This window comes from Danio aesculapii, chromosome 4 (genome assembly GCF_903798145.1).
Source record: "Danio aesculapii chromosome 4, fDanAes4.1, whole genome shotgun sequence".
Taxonomy (NCBI): domain Eukaryota; kingdom Metazoa; phylum Chordata; class Actinopteri; order Cypriniformes; family Danionidae; genus Danio; species Danio aesculapii.
The window spans coordinates 18400290-18421461 of NC_079438.1; the positions used below are offsets into that span (position 1 = coordinate 18400290).

Genomic DNA, 21172 nt, shown 5'->3' on the forward strand with positions numbered 1-21172 from the left:
CTTACAAGATTCTATTTTATACATTTTTGCACCAGGAGGATGTTTTTTCGTACTGCGCATTTAAGGCTAGTCCTCCCCGCCTACCGTTTCTACGTGCCTCAATCTCCTCCCTCGGCTGCGTCAGACAACAGTTAGACTTAAATGAAGCAGATCTCACGTGGCGTTTGTGAGAAATCCTACAGTAAGAACTTTACCAATGAGTATTTGTTGTGCAGTTGCATTGATGAGTCACACACAATGTCGTTACAAAGTTCAAGTGCGCACACACACAGAGACACAGCGCAGACACACACACACACACACAAGAGAGACAGACAGAGCGCGTTTAGCTTTGCACTTTTTGCACGCATATGTGACAGGATACAGGTTAATCTCCACTGCTGTATAGATATCTGTTATGTTAATGTTCAAAATAAATCCAATTTAACGTCCACAAACCGGGATTGAAGCGTCTTCCTTTATAATTGTTCTGACACGCAGCTGTGCTGATGAAGTAAATTGCTGTAATTCATTACACACGTGCTCTGTTTTAAAACATTTTAAACATGTGAAACTTACTCTTGATCCCATTTGATGATCCTAGCGAACTGAACACACCTTTTATTCCCGGTTGATTTGCGCAGGTCCTGCCTTGTTGGAATGATTATACACATTACTACAGAGACATGTTAATACACAGCTGTCAATCAATTCGGTGGGCAGGGGACCGCACTCCTACGTCAAGTTGCGGTCGGGCTGAAACCCGCTCCACCGATTTTATGTTGTTAAATTGAAAAAAAAAAAAGACTGGGTGTGTTTAGATCACCCCAATATCACTATATCAACACATATGTCTGTCCAAACAGCTTGAAAAGTAAATTTTTCATAGGTGCCCTTTAAGATATAATATGCAACATCCTTAAATAAAGGGGAATTACCTATTAAGTGTCAAATAGGGAAAATGGGAATGTAGGGAATGTTTCAGGTCTCTCCTGAGCATTTGGGCTGAATGTTTGACAGCGTCTTTCTAAATGAGGATGTTATAAAATAAATTTTCTACTGAGTTATTAACAAAGAATTTCTTTGGTTTTATATTATGGTAGGCTCCCTGTGCTGGCGAGACCACTTGACGTTTGATGCCAACAGTCGGTCGGCGAGTAAATGAATATATTCACACAGGCATGCGCGTATAGACATATAATGTAATGCTGTACAGTAACGTGTCAGTTGTTTGTTTGGGTTGTATTCTCTTTAATGCTCTCGAGATAATGCGATTGTGTGCATTATCCTAATTCCCGCTGAAGTGGGCGGGTTGTGTGACGTTTGATTCAGGGGACGTTCTGGGGGCAGGGTTTGCATGACGCGCTGCGAGCTACTAGCCCGATAGTGGAAACGCAACATGATTTCGGCCTCACTGCTCAACCTCCCGATAAAAGCCCTGGCTCGCACTGGCCCGACAGTGGAAATGCGGCTATTGAGCACATAGAACATCTGGTGACATTGTGTGAGGAGAGTGCTTTGTCACTTAATGCTCTGAAAACTAAGGAACTAATTATAAGTAGGGAAGGGCAGCCTATATGTCATCCAGTTACTATTGAGGGTCAACATGTAGAGATTGTAAACAGTTTTAAGTATCTGGGAATTATTTTAGATAGTGGCTTAAATTTTGGTCAACACTCAGACTATATCTAAAAGAAGGCAACACAGAGACTCTTTCTTTTAAGAAAATTAAATAGTTTTAATGTTAGTAAGGGTATTCTGAGGAAGGTTTATACCAGTCTGGTTGAAAGTATTATCTCCTATAATATTTCTTGCTGGTACAGACATCTTGGAGCTAGAAGCAAGTATAAACTTGCAAAGATCATTAATATGGCTAGTAAGATCATAATGGAGCCCCAAAAGCAGCTTGTGGAACTGTAAACAAAACAGACCAGACGGAAAGCCTCACAGATAGTTCAGGACTCAACTCATCCACTTTATTATGAATTTGAAAAGATTCCTTCTGGTAGACGATACAGAGTACCCACAGCAAAAACAAATATTTGTAAGAAATCTTTTATACGGTCTGCTATTACCATACTGAATAAATGACCATGAAGTAGATTATATGTCTAGGGTTGTGTGTTAGTAATCTGTGGTGTAGGAAGCTTTGTGTTTGTGCTCTGTGTTTTTGTATTTGGGATGTTTAGGAGGCCAAAAATGAATTTCCACACGTGTAGACAATAAAGTTTTCTCATTCTAATTTCTAATCTGCATAAAGGCTGGAATGTGCACCTTTCCCCTAGTGTGCTGTTGGATCATTTTCATCCATTCTGGGGTAATTGTGAGGCTTAATTTGGCCAAAACTTTCTCTGTGTTTCAGCTAACGGACTGATATTTGGGGACATCTTATTTTGACATTTTCTGGGAAAATATTGTGACCTAACGATTGGCTGTGAGAAACAAAAAGCGAAAGTAAGTATCGAAGCAACAGAGCAAAGACCGCTGTCTTGTTATTGAAGTGCTCGTTTCAACATACAGACTGGAGTATGTTTGCTTCCCATGCCACCTGTGGCTCTCACACAGACATTGACAGTTACACTTCCTCTGTTCGGGAATATATCAACACCACCATAGACAGTGTTACAACCCAGAAGCAAATCACCACATACCCGAATCAGAAGCCATGGATGAACAAGAAGGCCTCCTGCTAAAGGCACGCAACACTGCCTTTAGATAAGGGGATGCACAGGCCTACAGCACTTCCAGGGTTAATCTGAAGAGGGGCATCAAAAAGGCCAAGCACTGTTACAAGCTAAAGCTAGAGGAGCACATTTCCAACTCTGATCCTCTGCGCATGTGGCAGGGCATCCAGGCCACCAGCAACTACAAACCCAGCCAGTCCACACCCACAGCCACAAATGTCACCTTCCTGAACGAGCTAAATGACTTTTATGCCCACTTTGAAAGAGACAATAAAAAACCCTACACCAGGATCACTTCCTCAACCGACCCCTCACCTATCACACTCACCTCCTCAGAAGTCTACACCCCACTGAGTCGGATCAATGTGCGCAAGGCTGCTGGACCAGACGGTGTTCCTGGGCGCGTCCTCAAAACATCTGCAGAACAGCTCGCAGAGGTATTCACAGACATTATCAACCTGTCGCTTAACCTAGCAGCTGTGCCAACATGCTTTAAAACCACCTCTATTGTGCCAGTGCTTAAACATTCCAGCCCAACATGCCTGAATGACTCCCGCCCTGTAGCACTCACACCCATCATCATGAAGTGCTTCGAGTGGTTGGTCCTGGCACATCTGAAAGACTCTCTGCCATCCACACTGGACCCACATCAGTTTGCCTATTGTAGCAATAGGAGCACAGAAGATGCAGTCTCCATAGCATTGCACTTTGTCCTCACATACCTGGACAATAAAAACACTTATGCACGAATGCTGATTATTGACTTCAGCTCAGCATTCAACACTGTCATACCCTCTAAGCTAATGATCAAACTTAGAGACCTGGATATCGACACATCTCTCTGCAACTGGGTTATGGACTTTCTGACTAACAGACCTCAGAATGTTAGATCAGGCCACATCTGCTCCACCACCGCCACGCTCAATACTGGTGTACCACAGGGCTGTGTGGTGAGCCCCTTCCTCTACTCCCTTTTTACCATCGACTGTAGGCCTGTGATCAGATCCAACACCATCATCAAATTTGCAGATGACACCACAGTGATTGGTCTAATCAGCAGTAATGATGAGACTGCCTACAGGGAGGAGATACAGCATCTGGCCACTTAGTGCACCGACAATAATCTGCTCCTTAACACCAACAAGACCAAGGAGCTTATTGTGGACTTCAGGAAGGGACGAACAGGCTCGCAAGATCCCATCCACATCAATGGGATGGCCGTTGAGCCTGTCTCATCCTTCAAGTTCCTGGGGACCCACATCTTAATGGACCTCTCATGGACCACCAACACCTCCAGCCTGGTCAAGAAGGCTCACCAGAGCCTATTTTTCTTAAGGCAACTTAAGAAGAACCAGCTTTCATCATCTGTCTTGGTGAACTTCTACCGCTGCACAATAGAAAGCATCCTGACCAACTGCGTCACAGTCTGGTATGGAAGCTGTTCTGTTGCTGAGTGTAGGTCACAGCGGGTGGTGAAAACTGCCCAATGCATCACAGGGACCACACTACCAGGCATAGAGGACATCCAGAAGAAACACTGTCTGCACCGAGCATGCAGTATTCTTCTTAAGGACACCTCTCACCCTGCTCACAGACTGTTTTCGGTTAACTTTTAAATTACCACTATAGCACATGTTTGTTGTTATTTCTAGTTCTCAAATATATTTTGTCAATAATAGGGTAGCTTTGTAGAACAGGAGCTGTTCAAATTGTTTTGTTTTATACGTGAGGTCCCACATGGTAAGCTAGTTAAGAGTGGGAGTAGCTGGAAGTGTGTGCAAGTTTACACTCAAGATTTCAATATTGTTGTTTCGTGTTTAGAACTGTATGTGTGATCACCCCTTTTTTCTTTTTTCTCTTTCCTCTCTCTCCCCCACACATCCCCCTACATACAAAACCCACAGATACCTTTCGGATGCTACTGATAAATGTTTTTGACAGCCCTCCATAAAATGGGTGGAGTAAAGACAAACTTTACCAGTTGGAATGTGCGGGGGCTAAATCACCCAGTGAAACGAAACAAGGTGTTTGCATATCTAATTAAGTAAAATCTGATATTGTATATTTACAGGAGACACATCTGTTGAAAAAAGACTATTCTAAACTTAATAGAGAAGGCTATACACAAATATATCATTCTAACTTCAATAGCAAAAGTAGGGATGGTGCTGTACTCATACATAAGAATGTACAGTTTGTCATGAGTCAAATGTGTTGGATAAAAATGGCAGATACGTAATAATCGAAGGAAAACTTTTTAACATGTATGTGGTCCTGGCCAATGTGTATGCTCCTAATTGGGACATTGTACAATTTTTCAGTGATAATTTTCAATAATTTCTAGTCTCGACACACACAATTTAATTTTAGGAGGCAGTTTAAATTGTGTTTTGCACCCAATTTTGGACCACTCTAGCTCTTCAAGTAATACATTAAGTCAGCCAGCACAATGTATCAACTCCTTCCTTCAGACATATGGTGTAAGTGACCCCTGGAGATTTAAATATCCATCTTTCAAGCAATTTTCCTTCTATTCACCTGTGCATCAAAACTATTCCAGGATTGACCTTTTTTTCCTGGACAAGCAGTTATTTTCTCTTAATTTCAGCAGTAGAGTATGGTAGTATAATTTCGGACCATTGTCCAGTCTCACTAAACCTATGTTTTCCAGGCAATGTAATTCCCTCCAGGCAATGTAATCCCCCACCGTACATGGCGGTTTAACTGAAGACTTTCGGCAGATGGCGATTTTGTACAATTTATTGATGCTCAAATTGATTTCTTCCTTGAGACAAACGAATCCCCAGAGCTAAGTTATAGCATCCTATGGGATACTCTTAAAGCATATATAAGAGGACAGATTACTTCATATCAAGCTAGTGCAAATAAAAGAATGTCAAAACAGCTTACAGAGATTATGAATAAAATTAATACAATTGATCAGCTACACTCAACATCACCTTCCGAAGAGTTCTTCTGCAAGTGGAATACGCAGAGGATCTCCACATAAGATTACGCCAGATTCATTACAAACAAGCTGGACGGTTACTGTGTTACCAACTGAAACAATCCTCACCAGCTGGTTTTATAGCAGCAGTTAGTAAGGATGATGGCAGTATTATTACAGTATTATCGCAACTACAAACCCAGCCAGTCCACAGCCACAGATGTCTCCTAAATGAGTTTTATGCCTGCTTTCAAAGAGACAACAAAGAACCCTACACCAGGATCACTTCCTCAACCAACCACTCACCTATCACACTCACCTCCTCAGAAGTCTACTAGGCACTGAGTCGGATCAATGTGCGTAAGGCTGCTGGACCAGACGGTATTCATGGGTGCGTCTCAAAGCATGTGCAGAACAGCTAGCTGGGGTATTCAGACATTTTTAACCTGTCCCTTAACCTAGAAGCTGTGCCAACATTCTTTAAAACCCCCTCTATTGTGCCAGTGCCGAAACACTCTAGCCCAACATGCCTGAATGACTACCGCCTTTTAGTTCTCAGGGAGGAGATACAGCATCTGGCCACTTGGTGCACTGACAATAATCTGCTCCTTAACACCACCAAGACCAAGGAGCTCATTGTGGACTTCAGGAAGGGACGAACAGGCTCACATGTTCCCATCCACATCAATGGGATGGCCGTTAAGCCTGTCTCATCCTTCAAGTTCCTGGGGACCCACATCTCAAAGGACCTTTCCTGAACCACCAACACCTCCAGCCTGGTAGAACCAGGTGTCATCAGCTGTCTTGGTGAACTTTTACCACTGCACAATATAGAGCACCCTGACCAACTGCGTCACAGTCTGGTATGGAAGCTGCTCTGTTGCTGAGCATAAGGCACTGCAGCGGGTGGTGAAAACTGCCCAACACATCACAGGGACCACACTGCTGGCCATAGAGGACATCCAGAAGAAACACTGTCTGCGCCGAGCACGCAGTATTCTTAAGGATTCCTCTCACCAAGATTACGGCAGGCGCTTCAGGCTCCCCAGGACAAAAACCAGCAGACTGAGGAACAGCTTTTTCCCCAGAACTGTCTGTAGCGCATACTTAGTGGTGCTCGATTTGCTACTAGTTTAGCACTTTGAAATCGCCTGGACCAGCAATCAGAAGGAAAAGGATTCGACTCAAGAGCAAAAAAAAAGGTAAGTAGAATATGTATAAGTATACTTTCACTATTAAACAATTTAAAAGAGAATAAACCAGTCACTGAAATTATGATAAATTGTCTGTAATAATAAATTCACTCAGATACTTAAAATTTGCAGTAAGTGCAGAAATAACAAAATATAATTTCACAAGTAATTTGAATAATAAGACCACAAAATAAAGAAGATGTCAAAAGTTAAATGCACAGTTCAGAAAATTCAATAAGAAACAGTTCAATTCAAACATCAAAGTCCAGTGTTCCGTTAGGGCTCAGATACTAAAAGTCTGGGCTCTTAATGTTCAGTTCAGTTCGCAAAAAAAAGTAGAAAAAAAATATAGCAATGTTCCTCAACGATGAAAAGTTAAATCCAAAAATTAGGAAAAAAATATATATAATCCACAAAAAATCCAGGAAGCAAAAGTCAAAAAATATAAATCAAATGGTTCGATCCTACCAGATTTGATGACTGATCCCTTTGTGTCTCACCAGTCACAAATTGATGGGGTGGCTCGCCAGTCCAAACCGGACAGAATGCTCAGGATGGACAGTTCTCAATCACGTCTCTTCAAAGTGAGAAAAAAAAAACAAACCAAAAAAACCCGGCCTTGAAACAACAAAGCCGAATAAAACATTATTTTCAGTTGTCCGAATAAATAATCTTAAACCTAAAATGAATTGTGTGTCTAAATTATTAACACACACACACAGAACACATATGCTAAGTCACCATGTGCTCGTGTAATACATTGTGGTCTATGTACATAGTTAGCAAAGCTAGCATCCATCTAATACACATTTCACTGGATAAATCATTTTCAACCATAAAACTTTTCAACTAGAACACATCACAAACCTTTAAATAATTATATACACACATTTCACACTCATTGCTTCACATTTCACAGAGTTAGAGCTTTTAAACTTTTAAATAACTTATGTTCTGAATGTTTTTAATCACAATTCACAGTATATGAACTCAAAATAATAATATACATATCTTATAAAGAATCAAAACTTACCAAGAAGAAATGTAGATGATAATAAAAGAAGGAGAAAAAAAAGGAATAGATGTTAAAGTATAATAGATTCGTCAGGTCTCCTCTCACTTTTGTCAGTTGCTAGGTCTCAAACTGTCAAGCATTACTGATAGTTTCTCACAGTATCAAATAAATATGAAGTTATTTGTTAATAATCGCTGGATTATTAAGCCGTGTACATCTATTAAGCTCGTGCTCTCTCGTTCAAGTTCGCTCGCGCTCTCTCGTTCAAGATCAATAGCGTTCTCTCACACTCTGTCTGGCTGTGCACGCACTCAACAGGGGCGGAGCTAACTTCCGGGTAACTTCCGACTTCAGGTTAAAAGTCTCTTAGGAGTTTTATTCTTTTTCTTCCTATCTTTTTACTTGCATAGCAATCAATCTTTAAATTTCTATTTCTTCTTAAGTATTATTGTAAAAATCATTAGATAAATAAATTAAGCAGTCATGTAAGCTAGATTATTGATCTGGGTTACACTGTCTACCTTTTGAACTCTGCCACTCACTAACTCTTTTGCACTATTTTGCCCTCCTAATACACCCCCACTCTCCTCATAACTTATACTCCTCACAATCACTGCACTGTTTAACATTTGCACATTTAAATTTTGCACATATGAATTTGCACTACATTGCACCGATTAATTTATTTGAACTGTACATACCCACTGCACATGGACATATGTAATTATGTACACACCCACTGTACATATGCATTTGTAATTATGTTTATCTATCTGCACACTGATTATTATTAGTAATCTGTACATATATTCATTTATTGTAAATCTCTGTTCATAGCTAATACAACCTGTATATAATGTTTATAGTACACCCATCTGTAAATACCCCCATCTTTTTTCTATAACTGCACTTTATACCTGTTTATATTTTAATTATACCTGTATCCTGCACTTGCTGCTATTGCACTCCTGGTTAGACCTAAACTGATATTGATATTGAAAATGCGATCAAAAAATTGAAAACCGGAAAAGCACCAGGCCCTGATGGCTTCCTGGCCAAGTTTCATGAGAGGTTTTCTGCCAAGCCCACACCCCTGTTGTGCAAGGTATTTGCTGAAACTCTTGTCTCAGAATCACCCCCCCCCCTCCCCCTCCATGACATTGGCTGTTATAACAGTACTTCTTAAAAAGGATAAGTTTCCACTTAAATGTGAATCTTATCGTCCGATCAGCTAACTCGGCTGTGATTATAAGATCCTGGCTAAAGTGCTGACAATCAGAGTGGAGTCAGTCATGAGAAAGATAATTCACCCAAATCAAACTGGTTTTATTGTTGGAGACAGTTATCTTACAACCTTTGTCGCTTATTTAATATTATTTATTCACCTAAAAATAATACCGATCTAGAGGTCTTAATTTCTTTAGATGCCTATAAAGCATTTGATAGAATAGAGTATATCTATTTATTTACAGCGCTTAAAAATTTTGGTTTTAGACCTGGATTCGGTTTCTGGGTTAAAATTATATATTCCAGGCCCCAAGCATCCATTCGAACAAATAACATATTTTCTAAATGCTTTCTACTCTCTAGGGCAGGGGTGTCCAAACTCGCTCCTGGAGGGCCGGTGTCCTGCAGATTTTAGCTCCAACTTGCCTCAACACACCTGCACGGATGTTTCTAGAAAGCCTAGTAAGTGCTTGATTAGCTAGCCCAGGTGTGTCTGATTGGGGTTGGAACTAAACTTTGCAGGACACCGGCCCTCCAGGACCAAGCTTGGACATGCCTGCTCTAGGGGAACAAGACAGGGCTGCCCTCTGTCCCCTCTGCTCTTTGACATTGCCATCGAACCTCTTGCAACCATATTACGGAACTCAGATGGCTTGCAAGGAATTTTCAGAGAGGGATAAGAACATAAGCTCCTGCTTTATGTGGATGGTCCTCTTTTTCTGTCAAATCCAGATACATGTATTCCAAAAGCTCTTACAATAATTTCAGAATTTGGAAATATTTCTGGATACAAAGTCAATCTAGCAAAGAGTCTCCTTTTCCCTATCAATGATAGAGCACAGCAAATGTCCTTCCAATCCTTTCCATTTTCAGTAAGTCCTGATAAATTTGTTTAAAACGACATTTGACAAAGGCAAACGAGATATGACGCTGTGGTCAACCCTTCCTTTATCTTTGGCTGGAAACATCAATTCCATTAAAATGAAAATCCTACAAAGATTTCTGTTTCTATTTCAGACTATGTCTGTTTTTATTACCAAGTCATTTTTCAAGGAGTTGAATAATTGTATTTCTACATTTCTCTGGGATAAGAAAATTCCTCGCATAAGAAAGCAATTCTTGGAAAGAAAGGAAGAAAGAGGGTGGATTGGCAATGCGAATTTTTTTTACTATTATTGGGCGGCCAATTTACACAAACTGATATTCTGGTTTTCCAACATCTGTAATGATGAGGCTCCACTTTGGTCAATTTTGGAACAGCACACGTCTATATCAGTGTCTTTATGCTCATTACTTTGTGCTTCGATTCCAGTGAGTAAACAATATTCTATGAATAACCCAGTTATTAATGGATCACTCAGAATATGGTCACAATTCAGACCCCGCTTTAATAATAATCAAGCATTATTTTCTGCTCCTATTTTGTTAAATATGTTATTCCCTTCCTCTTATATAGATTCAGCATTCCAATTCTGGTCTAGGAACGGAGTTAACCGTGTTAAGGACCTGTTTAAAGATGGCACGTTTATCTCATTTCAACAGTTAAGAACAGACATTGAGATACCCCAGTCTAATGTTTTTAGGTACCTTCAGGTCTGTAGTTTTGTAAAAAACACTTCTCTCCTCCACTAAACCAACCAGAAGCATGCTGGATAGATGAATTAGTAAATATGGACCCATATCAAAGGGGTATGATGTCCATGTTATATGAAGTGAACCCAAGAATTGCCTCCCCTTTCCTAAATTGCATAAAGCAAAAATGGGAAGACGAACTGGGATTAGAAATATCAGATACAGCCTGGCAATATGCCATAGAACTGGTACACTCATCTTCTGTATGTATTAGACATGGTCTTCTTCAGTTTAAGGTGCTTCATAGGCTTCACCAATCTAAGAGCAAGCTTGCAAAAATGTACCAGGGTGAGATGCATCTTGCCCCAGATGTGGTTTGGAGCCAGCAGATCTGAGTCATATGTTCTGGGGATGCCCTAGATTACATAAATTTTGGACCAATATTTTTAGATCATTTTTATCTATATGTAATAAAGATGTGGATCCTAATCCTTTGACCTCGATTTTTGGTACAGTGCCAGAAGAAATGTACCTGTCAGCTAATCACATAGAAATCATTGCCTTTTCTTCTTTATTGGCCGGATGCCTGATTCTTCTCATGTGGAAAAACACAAACCCGCCATCCCAAACATTGGATATTCGAAGTGTTATTACATCTTAAACTGGAGCTCCTTAAGTACACCATCCGAGGCTCTACAAAAAAGTTTTATGAGGTTTGGCAGCCTTTTCTATCCTACATTGAATGCTCAGGGGTATTAAATCCTAACTGAGAGTTTATCCCTAATTTCCTAATTTCTATTTTTCAAATTTTATCTATTTTTGTCTATTTCATTTATTTATTTTTCACTTTCTCCCTTTTTCTTTATGGGGTGTGAGTATGTCTGTAGAAAACCTTGGCGGTTTTAAAACCTCAACTTTTCCCAAACCGCAGTATACCTTGAAAACGGTTATCGTCCCATGCCTACGCAGCATAACACTGTTTTCAGGATCTAAAAATTCTTCCTTTAAAAAAAGTCTCAAGCAAAAAGATTCCAATGGCGCCGCCTGCTGGTACGTGAAGAATATGGTCAATACTGACGAACTTTACACTGAAATGTGTGCATATCATCAGCATGCTGTAATCCATTTCGTAAGCAGCAAAAGTCATTTAGGCTAGTGTTTTGGCCAGTTATAGTCAGTGCAATGCTAAACGTTATTGTTCCACTATAATTTGTTTGCTTTGTCTCACATCGTCCCACAGCAACATTCATTTTCTTTTCGGCTTAGTCCCTTTATTAATTTGGGGTCGCCACAGCATAATGAACAGCCAACTTATCCAGCTATGCAGCGGCTGCCCTTCCAGCTGCAACCCATCACTGGGAAACACATACAAACTTATTCACACACACATACACTATGGACAATTTAGCCTACCCAATTCATCTGTACCGCATGTCTTTGGACTGTGGGGGAAACCGGAGCACCCAGAGGATGCCCACGCGAAAGCAGGGAGAACATGCAAACTCTACATAGAAACGCCAACTGACCCAGCCGAGGCTTGAACCAGCGACCTTCTTGCTGTGAGGCGACAGCACTACATACTGCGCCACTGCATCGCCTTGTACAATGTTTTATAATAATTAATTATTTTAGTGTTCATTTTGTTCAGCACGTTTAAAATTGGGGGCATACATGTTTTTGACATACTTTAAACCAGGGTTTCTGCAGGATTCACCAAGTTAGATTTAAGACTTTTAAAGACAATTTCAAGACCATTATGAATGAAATTTTTGACTCATAAAGGGCTAAAGGATTTTTCAAATGGCACAGATAGAAAGGATTTCATTTGCCCTATCAAAAAATAAATAATAATAATAATTTTATGAATTTAATAATACAATAATGAATTAATAATAAAAAAAATCTAATAATTTAGATATTTCTTAGCAAAAGATCTTAAATATTGTGTAAAACCAAGCAATCTTTACTTTTATCCACACACTTTTTTCCAACATAAACTTTCTTTAAAATAAAAAAACAATTAACAAATGCTTTAAAAGTTTTAAAAACTATAATAAACTAAAAATATGCAAAACAATCTGTCCAGGTTAATGTCCTCAGCAGTAAATACATGGAGCACGTTTAAACAAATGTTATTGTGAGGAAAATAATTAAACCATTATGATAAATAGAGTTAAAATGACCTTTTTGAATAAAAAGTTGAAAGTTTTATTGAGATAAATTGTTGGTGATTGTATGGGTTTTGGCCAGATTGGGAAGCAAAACATAAACAAAGGAAAATTAAGACTTGTTTAAAATAAGATTTAAGACCTACAACAGTATATTTCAGTAAATTTAAGACTTTTTAAGGCCTAAAATTTTACAACATTTTGTCACTCGCGGAAACCCTGTTTAAACACAATAGCCCTGGTAATTAGTTATTATAATATTGATGTAATTGTAACTCAAAAACTGTCTGTGAGAACTAATAGCAACTACTAGAAACAAGTTTAAACCCATAAAAAATTTAATAAAAAAAGAACTAGGCAGCACACTCAGGGCTGCAAGATGGATTTAATTTAGTATTATTATTATTAAAATATATCTGAATGAGGATCAAATGACTGAGTTGGTCTTTGAGAATGAAAATTAACCTGTTTGTTCCAGCGGATCTTCCTGTTTGACTGTGAATGTTTCTTCAATCTTCAAATCTTCACTCTCCTCTTTAATAAACGCCATTTTTATAACAGTGTGGAGATCAGTCGCTTCAGCAGGAGTTTTTCCTCTGTGTTTGGACACTTTATCCTGTTTAAAATGAATAAAACAATGAACAGATACAAAATATCTTCTCTTCAACACTTGCTTCAACAGTTTCTTTTCATGAGTAATTAACAAAAAGAAATCAGGTAAAAGAGTAAGTCCGAGCAAGAAACAATAGCCACAAATTAGCTGAATAAAACTAGTAACATTACTCCATTTCTTATATATAGTGTTGTATACTTAGAATTGACTGACATTGTGCTATTTAATAAATTAAACCTTCATTAAAACACTTATTACACACATTTCTGTTGTTCAAACAATAGCCCTCACTACTGTGCGTAAAACAGTGCTACGTTGTATAAAGGGTTAAAATAATAACAACAGGTACAAAATTTAGCATTGGATAAAAAAACTGAAACTTTAATCAATCGGTTTATATTTATGTAAACGCTTTAAAACAAACCTTTCTCCAGTCGAATCACAGTGCGGGAGTGGCGCAGAATTATGACGTCACACGCCAAGCCAAAATAAAAGTCTTTTTTGTTTACCTTTTTTTTCCCCACTTACTGTTGCAGGCATGACTTATTGATACATTTCTCCCTCGTTTTCCACTTTCTCACATACACAGACACACATATATTCAGTACTTGGAGTTGATCAAAACCTTTACTCTAAACATTTTAGGCCAATTAAAAAAACTTTTTAATCCATTAAGACTCTGTGTTTAGAGCAGATAATCTCAACATTCTAAAAGTTATAACAAATAATCTGATGGGTGTTTTGAGCTGAAACTTTACAAACACATTCTGGAGAATCTTAAATCTTGAAAAGGGGTCAAATTGGTGCCCTTTAAATAAAAAGTACCCATTACTACTACATGTTTAAGTTTGACTAGCTGGGTCATAACGCTATAAAGTGCCTTTGATGTCCCACAAGATCGAATCAGTCCTACATGAACATAACGCACAATAATGAAACTCTGAGTTTTGATATAACTGGTTAAACTTTTACACACATGCAGGTAGAATTATAAGTGTTTTGTCAATTTTTGCCATATTCTTTTATTGAATAGATGTGATTTTGCCATGTTCCACACACTGCTCAGACAACTTCAGTGAGTCTAAAAATTAGGTAAATTAGATCAAATTAAAACAAAAGATTTATAAATTTCCTTATTGTCTTTAACAAGTTATTTAACAAAAAAAAAATCATTTAAATATCATTAATCATTTTGCACGTGTCCTTAAAATTGCTGTCCACCGTGACATGATGTGGTAAATGCCGCTTAGCCAACTTCAGTGAGTCTAAAAAGTAGGTAAATTATATCAAATTAAAAATATTTTAAAATATTCTTATTATATTTAACAAGTTATTTGATTTTTTTTTTTAAAAATTCTGTTTTAATAATATCATTAATCAATTTGCACATGTCCTTGAAATTGCTGTCCACCCTGTCATGATGTGGTAAATGCCCCTTTAAGAAACCCTCTGATGTACTCATTGGCATCCCCGTACCAATTTTGCTTTTCTTCAGAGGAGGTTTAAACATCTGTATGTTTCCTGTTTTTCCTCATATTGCGTTTGAAACTGAATGTTGTCAAGCTTAACATGTCCACCCTGTCAGAGTGAAATATTCATTTATAAAAAAAAAAATCTAATTTAAAGTATAGATCTTAAAGAGCTTAAATAGGGAAACACTTTATCAGCTTCAGATACATCCTGTGTTGAATAAATTAGCCAAAAATGTCCTCCTTGTCATTGTCCACACTGTCACAAATCCTTACTTGAGAGGGTGGACATATATGCATTGTTATTGACACTTTATAGATTTATTAATTAATTTATTTAATGTTTTATTGTTAATTAGTTAATGTTTTATGTTACAACACTTATACACACATACTGCACCAGTAGATGCAATATATGAGTGGACAATACAAACCTTTTGGCAATATCTGTCTCAGTCTATATAAAGAATATCCTTTTAAAGTCCATATAATGGATCTCACTGACTGTTTGGAATAAAACTACAGCCCTAAGTATTTGTACATTTATGTGAACATCTGTAATCTAATTATTACATTTCTTACAGCCTAAGGTCTAATAATATTTACCTTTTTCTGAAGAAAAAAAAAAACGGTATTATTAAGGTGTTTAACTTGAGTTGCTTCCAATATTCCCTTCACTCCTCTAATACAATGTACAATATAAAGATTTACATTCATTAGCAAATTTAGTTTAATTTGAAGGACAATAATTGTTTATTTTAATATTAATATGCATATTGATAAAACCTAATTGATAACAGAAGAGGCGGCATGGTGGCTCGGTGGTTAGCAGCATTAGTGAAAACAGAAGTTGAATTCTTGAAAACTTTTATAACCCTTTTATATGAACCCTTTAATATTTCTTGTTATACCTGTTTTTTTTTTAAATGTTTCTCCATATTTAGTTCACTAAATAAACCCTTTGTCCACTCTGTCATGCTAATGTCCACCCTGTCATCTTGTTTTCAACCGTCATGTTCAACTTTTTATAAAAATGAACAAATTATTTATAACCTCAGCAAAACATCTCGTGTGATTTCTTAATTAACCAATAAAGGACAGTTAATATTGTCTGAAATCTGGACAAAATATTTTAGATCTTGGGGTTTATTTAGAAAAGTATGTGCACTGATAGCCTATTTTATTGGAAAATTAATGTTTTGTCTATTATTTCATTATTATAAGTAGAATTTTTCCATGAAGTTGGGTTAGTAAAGGGACACATGACCTTTCTGAAAATATAAATGTTATAATCACACTGAAATGAAAATATAGTTATACTACTTTGAATTTGTTCATGACAGGATTGACACAATTTGAGGTTTGTTTCCTGTTTTTCTGCTTGCAGATTATTTGTAAAAAAGTGCAGGAGCTTGACCAACATTCATTTCTTACAGTCTAAGGTCTAATAAATACAACAACTATGTGGTTAAATAAAAATCTCAAACTTAAAAAAATATATATATATTTTTTAATTTTGGTGTCTCAAAGGCACTTTATAGTGATAATGACCCTAAAAACGTTTTTCAAAATTGTCTTAAAAATGTTTAGATTAAAGGTTTTGATCAACTTTAAATACTGAATATCTGTGTCTGTGTGAGAGATAGCAGATCTGTTGTGTAAAGTGGAAAACGAGGGAGAAATGTATCAATAAGTCATAACTGCAAGTGGCTAAAAAGCTAAACAAAAAAAGACTTTTATTTTGGCGTGGCGTGTGACGTCATAAGGCTGCGCTGCTCCCGCGATGTGATTCAAGTGGAGAAAGGTTTGTTTTAAAGCTTTTACAGATATAAAGCGATTGATTAAAGTTTCAGGTTTTCCCTCCGCTGCAAAATATGTACCTGTTGTTGAGTTGAGTTTCTCATTAAAAGAAACTGTTGAAGAAAAGTTTTTTTGTTTCTGTTCATTGTTTGATTTATTTTAAACAGGACATTTTTATTGTTTTGTTCATTTTAAACAGGATAAAGTGTCCAAACAGAGAAAAACTCCTGCTGAAGCGACTGATCTCCACACTGTTATAAAGATGGTGTTTATTAAAGAGGAGAGTGAAGATGTGAAGATTGAAAAAACATTCAGAGTCAAACAGGAAGATCTGCAGGAACAAACAGGTTGGTTTTCATTCTCAAAGACCAACTCAGTCATTTGATCCACATTCAGATATATTTTAATAATAAGAATACTAAATTAAATCCATCTTGCAGCTCTGAGTGTGCTGCCTAGTTCTCCTAAAGGCACATAAGCACTCATTGAAAGACAGGAATCAGTTTCTTTTGTTACTTGTTCTCATGTCTTTCCCATTTTCATTATTTTATGTATTATTAGTCTCCCATTTTCTTTACCTTCTTAAGTTTATTATTTTTCTTGTTCTCCTACTGTTTGTAAAGCGTCTTTGAGCACTGGGGCTATATAAAATAAATAAAAACAATAAATTAAAACAAATTTAACTGAGCTGACGATATACAGTATTCTCGTAGAAGATATCTGCTATTACAGTGATAGTGTTGGATTAGTACAGGGGTGTCCAAACTTCGTCCTGAAAGGCCGATGTCCTGCAGCTTTTAGCTCCAACTTGCCTCAACACACCTGCATGAATGATTCTAGAAAGCCTAGTAAGTAGGGATGGCTTACGTGAAACTGATGATTCGACACAGTATTGAGATCCCAAAGCGCAAGTTTCGAAACACTGCATCGAAGCATGATCTGAAACACCCAGGTCATGTGACTAAAGTGTTTTGAAACACCTGGTCACGTGACTAAAGCAATTTAAAGCATCAATCAGTTCAGAAGCGCTTCGAGACCTGGCGAATCTGCGTTTGAAAAACAGAGTCCAAAATTTCTTCTGTCTCATATAGCCTAGCGGAACGTGAGTGTGCATGTTGTTACTGAGCTTCAAATGACTTTTGGGTTCGAATCCCGACTTGTACAAATACTAAAATAAAATTAAATACTAAACTGCGCATTCTCTCCGCCTCATTTATAAACAGCGGAACGCACTTTACACTTCGTCATTCATAATCTTTGCTGTTGTATTGAGTCGAAAGAATATATACAGTGTAATGTTCTTTTAACAGATATTTTCCTTTTGCTAAATTTTTATCATTTCTCTTCTGCAAATTAGATTTTATAAAAATCTGCTTGATTCTTTTAAAACCGAGAGCAGCGCCCGTCAATTGGTGTTTTTCCATTAGTGAATGTTTTGTGAATGTTTTATTTTATGTGTTTAGTCTTTAATGTATTTTTAAATCATTTTATTCTATTCAAAGCAGCACTCAGACATGAATTTATCCTTCAAAACGTGGCATGAGAGCGATGCATGTGTCGGATGATTGCGTTTTTTTGCGCGCGCAATCAATTCCTGATCCTTTGCATACATTTTTTTAATCAAAAGACAAGATAATTTAATTACTTTTAATGTGCTAAAATATTTGTTAAACGAATGTTATTTAAAATAAGCATGTATATACCTATTAAGACTGTAAAACTGAATAAATTGCATGGTCTAATCGGAAATAAAGGAAATTAGTTATCTATTTCATTATTTCATGCATAAAACAGGCTAGTCTTTTTATACTTTGAGTTAATTGATCTGAAACTTTTAATAGCATTTTTTTTTCTTGTAAATGATAAAAGTTGCATCAGATTGATGAAAACGAACCTGAATACCCGCGAGAACAGGGCCACAATGACTTTTTTTTATATTGAAACAATTGAATAGTGTTCTCTGTCTACATGACAGGCAAACGTGTCAGAAAAAACAACAACTGCTGAATCTCTTTTGAATAAAAACAAATGTTGTCTGGTTTAGTGATGTTAGTAATGCAAAGAAAAATGCAAAGCAGAATTCTCCTGATCTCATTAACCCACTGATGACAGCCAGCTTGTGTTGGCTTTTAAGGTGGTTAATGAGGTTTGTTGTGTTATCTTGGGAAGCTTGAACTAAACAAGAGCAAAGGCTACCTGATCAACATTACATTCCTCGAAAAAAAAAAAAAACACTTGCAATCTAGACACAGTCATCTCATGCTTGTCCGTAAACTCCACTCATTAAAATAACGGCTAGGTGTCAACACTGTAAAATTGTGACAATATTTAATTATTGATCGTGGGCCACAAATATCGGTATCGTGCTAATAATACGATTAATGATGCAGCCCTATACCCTTTCATTATGTTCTTGGCTGCTTTTGACCCATTGACTTCCATTATAACCACATTTTTTAACCGCAAAGCCATGACACCAAATAATTATGCATTCTAGATTGTTGGTGTTTTCCCTGTTGGGAAGAGGTAAAATGTGTCATTTTGTACTGTTGATTATCAGTTGGCTGCATTAACCATTTAGATAGGCCTGTTTAAAAAAGTTTCTGTCTTTTTATATGGAGTTCAGTGGAGTAAAACAGCAGATTATAGTGTGTGTGCATAAATACACTTTGTAGGGGGACCAACAGTTTTAACCCAAAATGACAGGTCTATCAGATGAAGAAGAGCAGGAGTCAGAAGTTTACTTAAAAGAAAGTTTACTGTAGATAGTTTGCAGTTTCCTCAGCAGAGGCCAGCTTCAACACTCGCCAACAGTTTGTAGACCGCTCAACATACAATCTCAGAACAACAACAATTATACTCTTACATAACGTCATTAACTGCGTCATACATATAGGTGTTTAACCCCCAGGGGTCGAAGACCGCGTTTACGCGTTATGATGCGTCTTCTACTCATAACGTCAAAAAGAACTTAAATTACACTTTCAGTTTTGATCGTACAGATAAGATCAATACATCAATCAGGTCTAAGTGTCTAGTTTTTATTGTGTACACTCACAATGACAACAAACGTGTGTGTGCTTTTGCAATATAAGGATAATAAACAGTGTAGGCATTCTCTCTTTTCTCTCTCCGCAAACTGTTTAGAAATGCGTCAGTAAAGTGCACTGAAACTCAACGAAAACAAAACGCACAGATAACTGGAAATGAATATTTGAACCTATCGGTTTACAATATACTGATGCCCTGTTTTTCTTTATTGGTGATAATGGTCAGGAATATTGGACCATTATTGCCTTTTTACCATAAGCAGAGGAGAGAAACTTGCCAGACAGTAATGTGTGAATTTTCGAGCGGGCTAAATCTAAAGAAAAACCTGTATGTTTTTAGTAAGTGTCCTTTTTTTTTCTTTTTTATTCTTGCCATAATAACCAACAGCACACAATGAGAAAGGTGCACATTCCAGCCTTTATGCAGATGCTGTACAGGTATGTCTCATGTCTGCGAGGCAAATATTCAGCTGTTTGTTCAGCTGTTACCCCAGAACTTTTTTTTTTCTGATGCCGTTACTAGTCAGGCACAGAATGAACAAGTATTCCCTGTCTGCTTTACAAATGATAGAAAAACATTTTGTTGTAATTATGAATATATATGAATAAAAATAGGCCATTTACAGCGTTCAAATCCTTGTCTTATCAATATGACCAAAATGACATTATGATCAATTTAAGAGCATATTGTAGGCTAGACACCCCAGTGAGTCAATGTGCGTAAAAGTAGGAACTAGATCTTCTTTAAAATGTACATTAAAGTTTATTATTAAGCCATCTGGAGTCGTTTTAAGTCACAGAAATTTACTTCTGTGTCTAAAAAATTGCCAGACCGGAAGTGACGTCGGATTGAGATGTATATAGATAAACGCATATAAACAGTATGAAGACATCTGATCGTGGTGCGCGTTTGCATGCTGAGATAAGATATTCTGAAAGATTCACACAAACGACGGACCACAGCCATACAATCATGAGCCTGTGGACAGATCAGCAGTCAGGCCAGTCTGGCCCACCCAATCAGAAACTTGGCCCACCTTGGCCCTACATCAGATAAAAACTTTTTTTTTTTTTGCGATGCGTTTCATAACTGAGAAAGCAGCATACGATGTGACCGTAAGCTTCAAAAAACATGTTTTGGCAAGCCAGGCTCATTTACAATCTTGATTTAAAGTATTCCATTTTAATAATTTTAAACCATTCAGGCTGCAAAAGATGAAAGAGAAGCTAATTCAGCATAGATCGCAGATTTCTGTGCGCATCACGCGCCGCGCATTACCAAACGCACGTCCCTTTTATATCATTTCAAGCAGTCATAGCTTAATTCATACTGTAAGAGTTAAAAATGTGTTTAAATAAAGTTGGATTCTGCTCTCGTGATATCTCATGTACAGAGGGGAAAGGAAGAAGAAAGAGATCGAGAAGTGAAGCGGGAGAGTTGCACGAGAGTAGTCT

General features: G+C 37.4%; 1 protein-coding gene across 1 annotated transcript in view; it reads left to right on the forward strand.

Moving 5' to 3' along the window:
• LOC130222020 (gastrula zinc finger protein XlCGF57.1-like) overlaps positions 1-21172 on the forward strand; it is a 752525-nt gene that overhangs the window by 154189 nt on the left and 577164 nt on the right. The window contains exon 1 of the mRNA XM_056454623.1: positions 16881-17014. Coding sequence (XP_056310598.1) covers positions 16930-17014 — 85 coding nt within the window. The 5' untranslated portion in view covers positions 16881-16929. Of the gene's footprint in view, positions 17015-21172 lie in introns of the transcript that reaches the window.